Source organism: Bacillus rossius, chromosome 1, assembly GCF_032445375.1.
Source record: "Bacillus rossius redtenbacheri isolate Brsri chromosome 1, Brsri_v3, whole genome shotgun sequence".
Classification (NCBI taxonomy): Eukaryota; Metazoa; Arthropoda; class Insecta; order Phasmatodea; family Bacillidae; genus Bacillus; species Bacillus rossius.
Genome location: NC_086330.1, coordinates 126,579,831 through 126,595,137, shown reverse-complemented (window position 1 = coordinate 126,595,137; position 15,307 = coordinate 126,579,831). Strand labels below are relative to the sequence as shown.

The 15,307-nt window shown below is 38.1% G+C and overlaps 1 protein-coding gene across 4 annotated transcripts in view; it reads right to left on the bottom strand.

The window, feature by feature from the left end:
- The window catches only part of LOC134545176 (amidophosphoribosyltransferase-like), a 61,848-nt gene that overhangs the window by 40,698 nt on the left and 5,843 nt on the right, over positions 1-15,307 (bottom strand). For 3 of the 4 annotated variants that reach the window (XM_063388558.1, XM_063388563.1, XM_063388561.1), the window contains exon 2: positions 7,073-7,229. In XM_063388558.1, coding sequence (XP_063244628.1) covers positions 7,073-7,221 — 149 coding nt within the window. In that variant the 5' untranslated portion in view covers positions 7,222-7,229. Of the gene's footprint in view, positions 1-7,072; positions 7,230-8,020; positions 8,225-15,307 lie in introns of those variants that run through there. The other variant, XM_063388562.1, reaches the window with a different exon arrangement.

Below are 15,307 nucleotides of genomic sequence, written 5' to 3'. Positions count from 1 at the left end.
CAAACACCACTTAGACAAGATTGTTTCATCTCATCCCAGCTTGCAGAGATGTTATCAATAGCATTTTTTATGGAATACGACTTCCAAAATTCTTTCAGTGATGATTTCCCTTCCCCATCCGTTGCTTTGATTGCCTGCAGAAAAGTGTGTTGTAAATAATATGCTTTGGATGTTGCAATCGCCCCTTGGACCATAGGCTGCATCAAAGAGGTTGTGTTTTTAGGCAACAATACCACCTTAAAATTTTCGTTCAGGTCTGTCAGGTGAGTTTGGTGGCCAGGAGCATTGTCTAGAATCAGCAATGCTTTGTTATCAAGGTTATTGTCTTTGTTGTACTTTGCAACATCTGGTATAAAATGATTTGTAAACCAATCTGTGAAGACAGCCTGTGTAATCCATGCTTTACGATTTGCCTTCCAGATTACTGGCAAATGTGGTTTTGAGCAGCCTTTGAGTGCTCTAGGATTTTCGGAGTGGTACATTAATAAGGGTTTTAATTTATTATCTCCCGTTGCATTAGTGCCAAGCAGAAGTGTAAGCCTATCCTTGGAAGCCTTAAATCCGGGGACAGTCTTCTCCTCTCTTGAAATGTAAGTCCTGTCAGGCATTTTCTTCCAATATAAACCTGTCTTGTCTGCATTATACACTTGTTGAGGACTGAAGCCTCCCTCGGCGATGATGTCTTCTAGAATGCTAGGATATGATGCAGCTGCAACTGAATCAGCACTAGCTGCTTCTCCTTTCTTTTTAATACAGTGCATATTGTACCTGTCTATGAACCTTGAAAACCATCCTTTACTTGCTGTAAACACTTCACTACTATCGGGGTACTTAGGTTTTAAAGCAGTAAAAATGTCTAATGCTTTTTTTTTCTTCTTTTATCACGCCCGAATTAACACCACACTTATCTTTACTGTGATTTTTTTCAAACACCCATTCACTGAGCAGTCTTTCAGTGTGAATCATGATGGGTGTTCGGTTCCGCACTCTCACCTCCGTGGATGTTAATGCATCAGATGACAACAGTTTCTCCAGTTCACTTTTATTTTTCATAATGGTCCGTACCGTAGATTCACTTAGGCCTAATGCGCTACCAATTGCACGGTTGCCTTCGTGGTTTTTAGAACACCGTACAACTTCCAACTTCGTTTCTAAAGAAATAGTTTTTCTTTTTGCTATCACTTTATCAGACTGTACTTCTTTTGCACGTTTAATAATTATTACATATGTACTGCGAACTTTACCACGCACAACAACAAAATGACTAGCTGATTATAAAGTGTACAACAAAACAAAGCTTGACGATAACTATAGTGTGGCAACAAGGAAAAGAACCTGCGCAGATCTCACAGCCAGCAGGCGGTCACATGATGAACGCGTCAGGAAGTGGTGGGGGTTAGTAACGGAGTCGCTGTCTGGCTGATAACACATTCGCGCTCGGCTGTCTCGCAGTCCCTATTACACAAACTGATCTACGTAATGGCTTCTACGTCAGGATTTAAATCACGTATTAAATCTGGCACGCCAGTGCGGGGACAAGCTCGTGAGATTGTTTACAATGTTACAACACATCTCAGTAAACAAAAACAGTTGTATAAATTGACGTACAATGTCGCTGAAACAACAAATACTGTAACAGGTGTCTCAGTATCAACAGTTAGACGAATTCTAGCAGAAGGTAAGGCGAAATTAAAAAAACAAAACCAGTTTAGCTTTTTCAACACCGACAGGTAAGAAAACAGAGCATAGGAAAATAATCGAAGTAGACGATTTTACATGTGGTGCAGTGCAGAGAAAAATCACGAGTTTTATACAATAAGGAAATCGGTTCCGACATTAAATAAATTGACTAAGGCTTTGCAAGAAGACAACGTTTTGAACTGTAGCAGGGAATACTTGCGAAAGTTGTTGAATAGGTTATAGGTTAGGGTTTCGCTGGAAAAAGTGTCAATCGAAGAGAAAGATTTTGATTGAAAAGCCAGAAATAGCTGCTTGGAGAGGGCATCTTGAACAAATGCGTGAGTTACGTGAGGCTGGCAGAACCGTAGTTTATGTTGACGGAACTTATGTTCATGCTACACACAGCGTAAGTTCTTGCTGGCTACGGAAATAGGCGTCACAGAATCCATTGGGAAAGGTCCAATATTAATTATTGTTCATGCGGGCGGAGAAGAAGGCTTTGTTTCGAATGCTTTACTTATTTTTAAGTCAAAACAATCTGGAAACTACCACGACGATAAGAATTTTGAAAACTTTTCAATGTGGGTGAAAAGTAAATTACTGCCAAATTTACCTGAAAATGTGTTGTAGTTATGGACAACGCCAGTTATCATAATGCACAGCTAAACAAAAAACCTACAGCATCATCCTTAAATCAAGACATCCAAAACTGGCTAGCAAAAAACAATATTTCATTCTCTTTAACAATGACCAAAGCGAGTCTTCTACTTTTAGTAAAAAGTGCGCCAATAAAGAAACAATTTAAAATAGATGCGTTAATCACGGAGTGTGGCCATGATGTCATTCGCCTGCCTCCATACCATGCTGATTTGAATCCAATTGAGCTGGTATGGGCAGACATCAAAAACAAAATTCGGGAAGGAATCTCTTCATCGCAAGATGATAAAAGAAAATTGTGTGAGTAATTGTTCAGCAGCTATTCTGTGGACAAATAGAAAGAGTGTTGCAAGCATGTGAAAAATATTGAAGTGGACTATGTTAACAGTGACAGGAGAATTGACATTGAAATTGATAAAATAATAATAAATGTCGGATGTTCAAGTGACACGGACACTGCAAGTGATACAGACAGTGAGGAAAGCAGTCTTTGTGATTCGGAATAGGTGATTGTTAATTGTGGGCTAGCTTTTTTTCACTTCTACGAAGTGGTTATTTTCTATTCCTGTTTCAAAGTTTTGAAACAGTACTTACATTAAAAATGGATTATAAAACACTTCGGTATAATCTTTGCGCAAATATAATTTTTAACTTCCTACGCAATAAATCAGACTCGGTGAATCTAAGTTTCTTCAGCCGTGCATTTAAATGAGCCTTTAAATTTATATTTTATTATTATATTTATTAAAAGTTTTAAATGTTTGTGATTTAAACGATGAGTCGATACATGAATCTTCAATCAAAATACCATCATAAAATTAAACATCAAAATGAGAAAAACAAAAACAATAATGCTATGCCATGAGGGACGTAGACTTTAATCTGGAAAACTAATTTAAAAATTCTGAGGCGCAATTTAGTTGCCACCGTGGTCAAATGATGAAATGAAATGCATAAGTACGCCGTAGGTGTACGTGTAAGACGGGCTCAGGCGTGACGGGTTGGTTTGCCACCCCTCCTTTCCCTCCGTGGTAGGGGAAGTCTGTAGATGCGCAGAGGAAAAATCTGAGAACGCTCTTTTGTTCGTTGTCGTATTATATTTATATATAGTATATCTACAGTCGCCTGGAAGCGCTTTGAGTCATGAAAACGACACGCTCGCGCACGCGCGTTCACACATGCACACAACACACACAACACACACACACACACGCGCGCGCACGCACGTGGCGTGCGGGTAAGATAACATGATAGCTGAGACGGCTTTTTCCTGCGATAGTTGACGCGCCGAGCTCGGCTAGACACTGCCCGAGCGGCATTCACACGATGTATCCGACGATGCGGCGACACCCCGCGGCAGTAAATTTATACCAAAAAATTGATTCTCACCTCGCGTTATGCGGGTTTTTATTTCGCACTATCTGAAACCATTCCACAAAAATTGTTCTCGCGTTATGCACATTCGCGTTAATTGAACTCGTGCTATGCGAGTCTGAGGAGTACAGTTAAACTGTTTATTCCAATGAATTAACATCCAAGCATATGTTGGCTACATACAGATTTAACTTACAGAACCAGAGTGGTTCTAAGTTTTTCCTGCAGAGTACTTTGATTATATAAAGGGATTTAGAGAGAAAAAAATTGTAAAACTTTCTCAAAAGGTTGATGATGTTTAAAAATGTTAAATATATATGCTCGGTCCCAGTGATAAACCCAACCCCCCCCCCCCCCCCCTTTCCACCAAAACCACTCAATGGCTCTGTGGCCCGCACAGGTTATCTTCCCCCTTCCCCCATCTGCACACACCCTACACAGTGCCCCAAAAGAATGGTAGCGTACACTGGTATGAAGAAACGCTCGTCTACAGGCTGGAGTCGCACGCATTAGTCAATGCACGAGTTTAGCTAGCGCATGGAAAATGTAACTTGTAAATTCAAGGAAACATTAGTTCCTCAACATCTTACGCTACAGCTCCACTGGAGTTAAAGATAACAATTTTAAATAAGGTTTTGTTACAGTTAATTAAAATTGTTTAGTCCATACTACCTCAATCATTCCTGTCCCAAACTAATCAGTTAAAAAATGTATTGACATATTTTCAGAAAAACATCAAAAAAGGTCATACACAAAACTTCAATAGGACCAGGACCATTGGCAGACCTGATCGCTGACACATAAGGCTCATGTGGCGACAGTTGTGATTTCAATTCCAGCACGTCTTCAGCATAATTAAAATTTATGAACTTTGATGTTCAGAGCATACTGTAACAGAATTTCCTCATATTTCAGACATATTAAATGTTGCTTTGATGGTTAAAGTAACACTACTGTAAGAGTTTTTTTCCTCCCGTTGTATATTCAATTAATAATTCATAACTGCCTAGATATAACAACAACAAACCATGTCACAATCATATATATTAGTTCTGCTTACACTGACTAACTAAAAAAAATTGATTATGAATCTAACACATTATTTTTAATATAATTTGCTTTAAGTTTACAGAACCATTCTCTAACCAGGGCAAGTGGGGTAGATACTGATTATTAGCATTTTACTGTATTTTAAACAGTCTTCACCAGTATCTGCAATGGTATCACCATCATCATAACTGCTTGCTAAAAGGTAGGCACTGAAGTAATGGAGATATATTTTTACCCTAATAGTAAAAGGAAACAATAAAAATGGAAAGAAATTTAAACTTAAACTGGTATTTAATTCAATTTTAGCATTTAATATTTTGTAAAAGCCAATTTAAAAGTACAATAGTATCAATAATCCGAGACATATCAAATACTTTCTGCCCACCCTCTATTGTAAATATGAAATGAGTAAGATCAAAAATATTACTTGAAAGAAAATTTTAAATATTTAACTTAATCTTTCAAGAAGGATGAAACAAAGCTCTATATCAGAGCACGGTGGGAGTTTCCTCAGAAAAATTCAAATATGCTATCGTTCTGAGAATTGTGGTTGAGAGCTGATTGTACAATCATCTCCTCTTATTTGGAAGGCATTTCATTCAGTTGCATGACAGCCACTCTCCAAGCATTTCAAACGTAACAACAACCTAACATTTATACTATTCGCTGTAGTGTAGGTGTGTGTTTAGGTGCATAGGTGTGCGTATGTGTGTGTATGTGCATATGTGTGTAGGCATGCATGTGTGTGTAGGCACGCACGTGCATTTGTGTGTAGGCATGCATGTGTGTGTAGGCACGCACGTGCATGTGTGTGTAGGCATGCATGTGTGTGTAGGCACGCACGTGCATGTGTGTGTAGGCATGCATGTGTGTGTAGGCACGCACGTGCATGTGTGTGTAGGCATGCATGTGTGTGTAGGCACGCACGTGCATGTGTGTGTAGGCACGCACGTGCATTTGTGTGTAGGCATGCATGTGTGTGTAGGCACGCATGTGTGTGTAGGCACGCATGTGTATGTAGGCACGCATGTGTGTAGGCACGCACGTGTGTGTAGGCACGCACGTGTGTGTAGGCACGCACGTGTGTGTAAGCACGCACGTGTGTGTAGGCACGCACGTGCATGTGTGTGTGTGTAAGCACACAAGTGCATGTGTGTGTAAGCGTGTGTGTGCTTGAGAGAGCAAAAAAGAGAGAGAGAGAGAGAGAGAGAGAGAGAGAGCAGAAAGTGTAAAGGTGGGTGCAGAGGAAGCAAGATATAAGAATGACTGAACAGTTACAAAAATCACTGTCGGTAAGGGACGATGGGTTGTCCAAGTTTTATTGTATCCGAGCGGACCTTGGTCCACGTTACCTCAGAAGTCTAGACACTAAAACACAGGGCCTCCCAACAACTGTGCCACAGCACACAGTGGTATAAAAAGGGAGACAAGATTTCATGGTTTTATTTTTATGTTTATAATTTTTTTATAATTTTTATATTTAAAACAGGAGAATTTTGTATTATTGTTTTTATTTTTTTATAAATTCTGATTATTCATAGATATAGCATATTATTGAACACATATTACACGTAAATATTTTATGCTAACTTATTTCATCTAACAGTGTCATTTTGACTGATAAATGATGCACTCGGAACAAAAATAAATCTGCAAGCACTTGTATTAAAAATTGTACCAATATCGTAATGTAAAAATGAGGTACTAATTACAGCTGCAAGATCAAAAAGAAGTAAAATTATTTTTTTCCAACATAAAACATACATGTTTGTTAGAACTTCATGCTGAGTACATTATGATGTAAATTTAGGGCAACAGTGGAAAAAGAAAAAGGCCATGATCTATTAACTTACATTTCAGTTTTATATGATGTATTGACATGCTTTTCGGTGTTATTTTGGTTTTATCTCAACTCACCATATAATCTTGTCCCTAGCTATGAAGCCTCAGTGGGTATGCTACAAGATTTTGGTGAATATAGAATTAACATTCAAAAAACCAGTAAATCTTAAAACTTAATAACAAAATACACACAGGCACTAATAAGGAAGCATGGGCCAAGGGCTATAGTATGCTACAGTGGAACAAAATAATTTATTATTATTATTATCACGGTTCAAAAAATTTTAAATCCACAAGAATAAATATAAAATAATGTAATAAAAATCACTTGCATGCCACCCATTTTAGCAATTAATAGTTAAGGTGCTATGATTCAAAAAAGATAGTAAACACTTATCTGAAATTGAAGCACTCCAGTTAACTAGACAAGGCAGTAGGTGAAACATCGACACGGCAGCGAAGCACCCACCTGTGCTGCAGGGCGACCAGTCCCAGGCAGATCATCTGCGACACGTCTATCTGCGTCGGCCACTTGCCGGCCGCGATGCAGCCGAACACCCCACACTCGTGGGTCAGGCCGGTCTCCTCCTTGTTGGGGAGCTTCTCGCTTGCGCTCATGGCTGGTCCTGGCACCACAAACAGACCCATCACACAGGCCCTTCATTCCAAGCGAGATTTACCAACACGGTCAAAGGACTTTACTCCGGCACGTTCGGAACCATGGCCAGGCCCGTTTGTCAAACATCAATTTAGTTTCAGCTGCAACACCAAAGAAAAATTAATATTCCGTACAACTATATTTAAAACAATTTGTAATATGCTGCTCTATAGAAAGATTTGTCTTCTTCAAAAAACCATTACTGAAATGTACCTGTAAAATTTGGAACGCAAACAAGCTAAAAAAAAAAAAAAAAAAAAAAAAAAAAACTGCACTGGAAATAAAACAGACAGTAACGATATACTCTAGGTGAACTATAAACGTTGGTAGCGCAGTAATGGGACCCGGTGCAGTGGGAATCGACCCGAAAAAATCTGAACATGAGCAGTTCGTTTGGTGCCAGATACAGAATGTGCCAAATCATGGAATGCTGAATGAAATACCTTTCTCTATACGTAACCAGTAAACTCTGTGTATGTTTTTATGTTTCTCACACATCCTCACGAATTATAACCAAACACTTGGAAGGTTTGTCCACCTCCGTTGCAGACCGACCAACAGTCCTAAAGGCCTAGGTCATTTAAGTTTGTCATTTGGCAACATTGCTGGTTTAATAAACTCAAGTAGATTCTGAAAGCTACAAATTAAGATGTATTTTATTGCCTTTTTAAAGCAACTGGAAACGATGAGGATTGTTACTTACTGGTGCCATGGGTACCTAGTTAAAATAAAATACCAACAGGCAGGAGGGTAACTTACCGTCAAATGTTGAAAAAATTACAATGTTTTCCAAACAGCCAAAAATGTGAAAAGAGCAAAATGGGGCTGTGGATTGGAAAGTTTAACAATCCTGCGTTATTAGACCACTAAACCATCTTATGCCACGAAAGTCAGCAAGTGATAATGAACACACTTAGTACCTGGCGGTTCTTTAAATAATCAGACGGCTTGCTTTTCTGACTAATAACCCCACTTCTTGCAAACACCACAAAAAAAAAATATATGCATGTGGAAATAGCAATATTGCTGTTTTTCAAAAGCTCTCATAGGAAGTTGCAAAACTCTGCTACATTTTTTTGAGAGTAAATATTCATCTGCAAAATGAAATATGATGGCCCCTAACACAAAGGTTAGGCTTGTGTCAAAGATCATTTCTATAATGAGCACAGAGACATTATGAGAGCAGAGAACCAAGAATACTGGGTGATCTTTAAAGATTAAAAACTGATAAGCACCACATTTTTTTAAAAAATTAATATCAATTACTGCTGTGACATCATTGTTACATAGGTAGTATGTCAAATTTTTTTGATCCTGATAATAATTTACAACAAAATGACGTGTGAATGCCAACTTTAAATATGTGATTCATTTTAATATATATATATATATATATATGCTTTGTTACAAAAATCTATAGGTTGTTTCCTATGGTTATAAAATCAAGCTCAAAATTAAAACTTAGTGAGTTGACTAAAATATATTTTCGGAATAATTAAAATAAGATGACACAAACAAGTTTAAAAGAACATGTTGGCCAACACATGGGCCGATCACATAACAAGCCAGTCACACAGCCAATCAGCTGCCCAGCAGTCTGCATGACGACAGAGCAGCAATTGCACAAGGGCTCTGACAAGCGGATACACAAGGTTTCGTCAGCTTATTTGTCTCTGCTGGGGGGAGGGTTACAAGTCATCGGTGATAAACAACTTGATCTCGGTCATCGCCACCACGATGATGCAACATGTTAGCCCACAAAAACAATGTCCTCAGAACATTTCCACAAGTTTATCAATGACTTAGTTTTGTTTGAGAATTGAATTTCTAGAGCAAGTATGATTGGGAAATCAAGCACAACATTACAACACAGAATTATTACCACCATTGACTATTCTGTGAAATAAATATCTTGTAACACAAAAAACACTACAAAAACATTTTACAATCATTAAATATTTAAAAATTTTTTTTTTATATTTTATTAGTTTTGTAATAGAAACAATCATAGTATCACTGGGATTTTTTGTTTTGTCTATTTTTATTTAATTTATTTAAAACATTTGAGTGCATCAAACACAAAAATAAGATTTGACTGTCAGACACTATACATATTAAAACCACATATTTAACCAATAGCAGCTAATTAGAAAAGCTTATGATTACAACGTGTAAACATCTTAACTTTTCCCAAATAAATAAATTTATAAAAAAAACAATACACTAATTATAAAACTGAGAAAGCACTTAAAGAAATAGGGTAAAATTAATTTATATTTAATCAAAGCCCCTTGCATACTTAATTTCTATAACGAACTAAAATGGCTTAAAATTAAGGAAAATGAGAAGGGGAGAAGTGTCTGTTGTTGATACTAAAAATAAAGTTCGCTAACTCTAACATAAGAGAACCACTCATGTGCTACCTGCTAAACTCACATTTAAACATGGTCTATGCATCCAAGAGAGAAATTAACCCAGATGATAAATATATACTGTACTTGAAACAAAACACTGCCAGGGAGCTGGCTCAAGTCTTTTAGATTCAACAGAATTACTTGGATATCAACCGAGTAATTAAATGTTGCTAGATGCCTACTTATCTTGCACAACATTCTAGCTACACAGCTGGTCCAGTAATGTAAAACGGATGAGTCTACTATCGTTGAACCTAAGAAAAGAACTGTTACAGAGAACATTGCATGTGCAAGCTTGTTATCATTCACTTTGTCCAACAGTCATATGTACTCATGATTGGTTTTGTTTGCTTTAAGACAAATACCCGTTCAAACTGCTGAACAACATCACTGCTGTGTGGTAGCCTGTAGTAATGTTTGCGAGTAAGAACTCTGACACTATCACAGGATAATGGCATCTATGTATGTACATAATGTACTTCCTGCATAGTCATTTGAAAGTCAGATAAATAATAAAAAAAAATAACAACCTGACACAAATGCTGGAAAAGCACACAGTTTTTTTTTTTTTTTTTTAAGTACAGCTACAATCAATCTGACTTTGAATTAGATACAGTTGAACACAGGTCTAGTGAGTTATTATATAAGACCAGACAATGCTAGAGTTATTTACAATCTTCCCAATAAAGATTATGATGCTTTCTTGTCATGGTGAACTTCATGTGTGTCTCCAATACCTACATTAAATACAACAAAAAGTAAATTAAGGCCTTTAACTAATTACTTTGTGTTCAGAAACCTCTGTAAGGAAAGGGATGATCAAGGGATAATAAAAGAACAACGGCAAGTGAAATTATTAGTGATGTATGCAAATAGGTAGAAAACAATGAATACTATGAGCAAATGGTAACATTCACAGGCAAATAGGATTTTCTTAGAACATTTTTTGTCACAGGATATTTTTATGTATAATACTGTTACGAATGTGGGACGTGTGCCAGGTGCCTGGCGGCACCGCACGGCCACTGACGTCACGCGTGCATACCTTCGGGGATTATAGCCCCCCCCCCCCCCTTTTGACAATGCGCCCTCCTTCCTAGGTGCTGTTATCTATCACTTGGCGGCCTGGTAATTCTGCGTGGAGTGGCAAGAATATGCGCCGTTATTCTGGATACTTTGAGCGTCGAGTCAGCCTCGGATGACGTAACACTTCACAACCACTCCAGTACATTCCAAAAAAAACTGTCAAGGGTATAAAAGCGATGATGCCGGCCTCCGTGGGAGTTCCGAGAGTTCCAACAGGTGAGTGGAGTGAAGTGTGACTTCGGTGAGAAGGATGAGAGATCCCCCTTTAAACGGCGCGACGCGGAGCAATGGGACCGTGCATGCGTAACCGAGTGACGCGAGACTGTGTGTGTGGACAGGTGCAAGGTAAGGGGCGAACCACTGTTGAGCATAGCTTCAGTGAGGAGTGCTAACTGTGAACTGTACAGATATTTAGTGATAAATGGGCATTTTTAAGTGCGCATGATTTGTGAACAGACATTAAGTGTGGTGATGTAATTAGTAATGTAAATATTAGTAGAAAATTAATCTGTACAAAATTGATTGGGCTATCCTTGCGTACCTGTTTTACCCACTCGTAACATTTGGTGTCAGAAGTGGGATAGCCTCAATTAAATGATTTACAAATAATTAACAGTGAATTAAAAAAATTATAATTAAAAAAGAAAAAAAAAGAATTTAGATGTTAGAGATTAAAATTGATGTCAGGAACTGTAATTAGTTTTAAATGTAATAAAGTTAGTGTTAGTTTTGAGTAACGGTTGTGAGCTCCTAGGTGAAATTATAGTGTAGCAATAGGACAGTAGTGATAGTGACATTATTAGTGTATGTGGACAAGGAAGATGGCTTTCTTAGCCGAGTTGACAAATGATATGAAAGAAATTATTAAAACAGATAGAAACCAGGAGAAAATGGAGAGTAGTCAGGAAGAGTTTAAGAATGAAATTAAGATTGGCCATAAAGAGATGAACATTGAAATAAAGAGTGGCTAAGAGGATTGTGGTGATTTAATTAGTAACGTAAATATTTGTAGTAAATAAAAGTGTATAAAATTAATTGGGCTATCCTTGCGAACCCGTTTTCCTCAGTAGAAACAATACACAAAATTATACACAATACAAAATAGATATGCTATTCGCAGGAATGTGCCAATTCTTATGTTAGAAAATAAGAACCTTAACAGATATAATTTTCAAATAATTTCCAGTCAACCATTAAAAATTGTTGTTTTGATTATACTCTTGGTGGAAGAATCGGCAGTACCAAAGAGATGTAGCAAGATAATAAACATAGGTAATTGATAACAGTCAAATTTTAAGTTCTGTCCCCATTGTTTTTTTCTACTTATTTTATTTGGTTGTAACGACTAGGACCAGAAGGTCATTGGAGACGATAATCAGTAGCGTCCCTAGACTTTGCGGGGCCCTGATATTGGGTGGTAGGGGGGGGGGGTGAGAAGAATAGTCCCTAATGAAAAATGTAGAATATTTGGGGGGAAAAAAGGCTCTGTAAAAAATGTTGATGCCAAACAATTCAACGATGGGTTTGCTTACTCATCTTACGCTCTAGGGTAGTAAAACAAAAAATTGCTAACGATTAAATATAGATGAAATTGTAGCATTATAAGGGGCAATAAATTCTTTGAATGTTTTTCTAATACGAAATCATGAAAACTCAAGGAAATCGAAATGTAATGACAGTACTTTAAATTACATGCCAGTAAAATTGAATTCTTCATCACTTCGCCCCCTCCCCCCTTCCCACCGGGCCACATAATGAGCGTTTTCTTTTCCACGGGCAATGACGACGAACAAGGCCAATTGTAGGGGAGCCCAATAGGGGATTTTGGGATTTACTCGAGCGCTGCAGATGAACATAAGGAAGGATACCTTGCATTTTGTTGAGTACCTCCACCATATATAAGCCCTTTATATAGGAACGTTCGTCTAGGGACCCATCAGAATAGTAAAAAAAAAATTGATCGTAAGAAATACTCAAGCACGTCAGATTAAGGTAAGGTGGGTTGATTACTAGCTGAAAAGTATGAATTTCAATAATCTGACGATTTGAGCGTAACGTAAGGAAGTGGGGTCACAAACTTGCAAAAAAAAAAGTTAAAAAAAAGTCGTCTTGACATTCTTGAGCGTGGTTAATTTTTTTTTAATTTCGTTGAAGGAAATAATGCAAAAATAACGGGGAAAATATAACCTGCCGATTTCCACAAGCCGAAGTAACAAAAATTGTCTAAAACAAATTTGTGCATGCAGCTGGGGTAAAGCATGTATTCCCCACTCCACGCCTCTCTTTCACTTTTACTTTTTCCCTATCTCTGACTCTCTCGCACCTGGTTCGTTGGTAATCACCTACCAGAAGCCTGTGAAGATGTTGTCATAACACCAGTTAGTCTAGGAGATACTTCTGATTTAGGTATATTTCTTTTCAATACTTTCATAACACGCTTTTCATGGAATAAATAAAATATTGTTAAGTGTTATAACAATTTCTTGTTAAAAATATGGAAACCGCAGTGAATATCGATGACCCAACTGACTCAGTAGATTTGCAGTACGACGATAATTCCTCGGATGACGATGAATATTGAAAAAATATATATTTTCAACAGTTATTTTTTTATTTAAAATTTTTTCTGAATAAATTATATTTCTAAATATCTAATTACTTAATTTTTCGTGCTTTTATTTATCACATTTATGGTTATTGAAAAAAAAAACTAAATTCATAAAAAAAAAATTCTAGCCGTCAGATTAAGAACTCCCTTCCAAATAATCGTCAAATTTTAGGCTAGCACGACTGAGACATCAAGCTGAACCGTCTGTATAAAAATCTGACATGCTCGAGTATTTCAATATGGCGATATATATTTTTTTTTAATTTCAAGAATTCGCTGCGAGCTTGCGTTACTTCCGAATCGCCAGTTTTTTGAATGAGAGCATTTTTAGGGTTCACTTAACATCCCCTATGAATATCTGAAGCGCTCGATTTTTTTTTTCTCTCCAATTTTCTACTCTTCTGGATGGCCACCCCCACCACGCAAGCCGGCAGATTAGTATATTTTTGATATCAGAGAAACGTTGGGGCACCTAAACTATCAATATGTGACACGCTCAAATATTTCTATGTAATGGTTTATTTTTACATTTTTGAAAACCTGTAGACGCTCCCCCACCGCTGAAAGAGAAAACATATAACCTTTTATTCTTCCTATCATCTACTAATCTTCAAAATCCAAGAGGTCCCCACGACGCTCGAGCAAATCCCCATTTAGTCTCATGGGCTTCCCTAATACAATAAAAATGAAGAGGGACGGCGCGGGGCCCGGCTTGCCCGGCCCTGGAGCTGCCCCTGACAACACACGACTAAACAGAAATGCATATGTCGCTGAAGGAATCGACCACAACGCACAACCTATAATCCAGTATTTGCCTGGAATGATTTCGGGTAACCGTGGGGAAATCAAAACCTGAATGGTCAGATTCGAGTCCCGAATGAACCATCGATGTGCGCGTGCGTCTTTTATGAACTTAGACTAGGTTGTAAGCAGCCAGTCGCTTATCCATCCGGCAAGTGAACAAAGCAAATACGTTCTCATGATAAAGTCACCTTCAGCTGAGCCAGCTAAGGTATTTGATTTTACTGTCACTTCAACAACGAGGTCATTGCAGATGGCTACGGTTATTACGAGTCAGGGATAAATATAAATGGATATTATGTAACCAATCTCGCATATTTTTAAAATGATTTTGGGAAGCCATGGAAAGCTGAAAGTAAGGCTGATTTCGAAGCCTGGACCTCTGGAATGAGATTCCGACGTTTTACCGTTACGCCAACTCGCTCGAACGCTTGCTATACATACATGTCCCGTGCAGGGGCGTAACCGGGGGGGGGGGGGGTTAACCCCCCCCTCCCCCTAGCCACAATTCTTTTTTCTTATCTGAAAGCAGGTTAGCTAAAAGCCTGGATGTCTTACTGCTATCACCGGCTACTGCATTGGAGGGGAAGAGTAAGCGAGCCCTACCGATTCTCCTGCCCTTCCCCTACCCCTGTCGCGAGCAGAAGCTGTAAGCATTGAATATATATATATATTCAATGCTGTAAGGTTGTGACGCCGTGACGGGTCACAAGCTTTCAAATATCTTACACCTATTGTATTTAACCAGCGCGGTAATTATAAGCAGGTGGTGACTGGGCTTCCAAAAGTGTAAGGATCGCTGTGTGTATAGAATTGAGACGACATGGTGTCATGTAACTCTTAAAGCTAAAGCTAATTGTTTCCAGGAATAGATCAGTTCTGCCGAAACCCAACCCTTTTTATTCTTTTTATTTTACTGTCGAGCTTCGAGCATGATTTATGATTTTGAGTGGACGTAAACAAGGCACTTGGATTGATAAAAATATCTTTAATTAATTTCTTACTTCATCACTCAAACAATTTTTTATTAAACCGCCCGGACTCCACCCCCCCCCCCCACCCCCCATACACAAATCCTGGCTACGCCACTGGTCCCGTGGCGCACGCAGGGATAAATTATGATAAATGATGGTGATA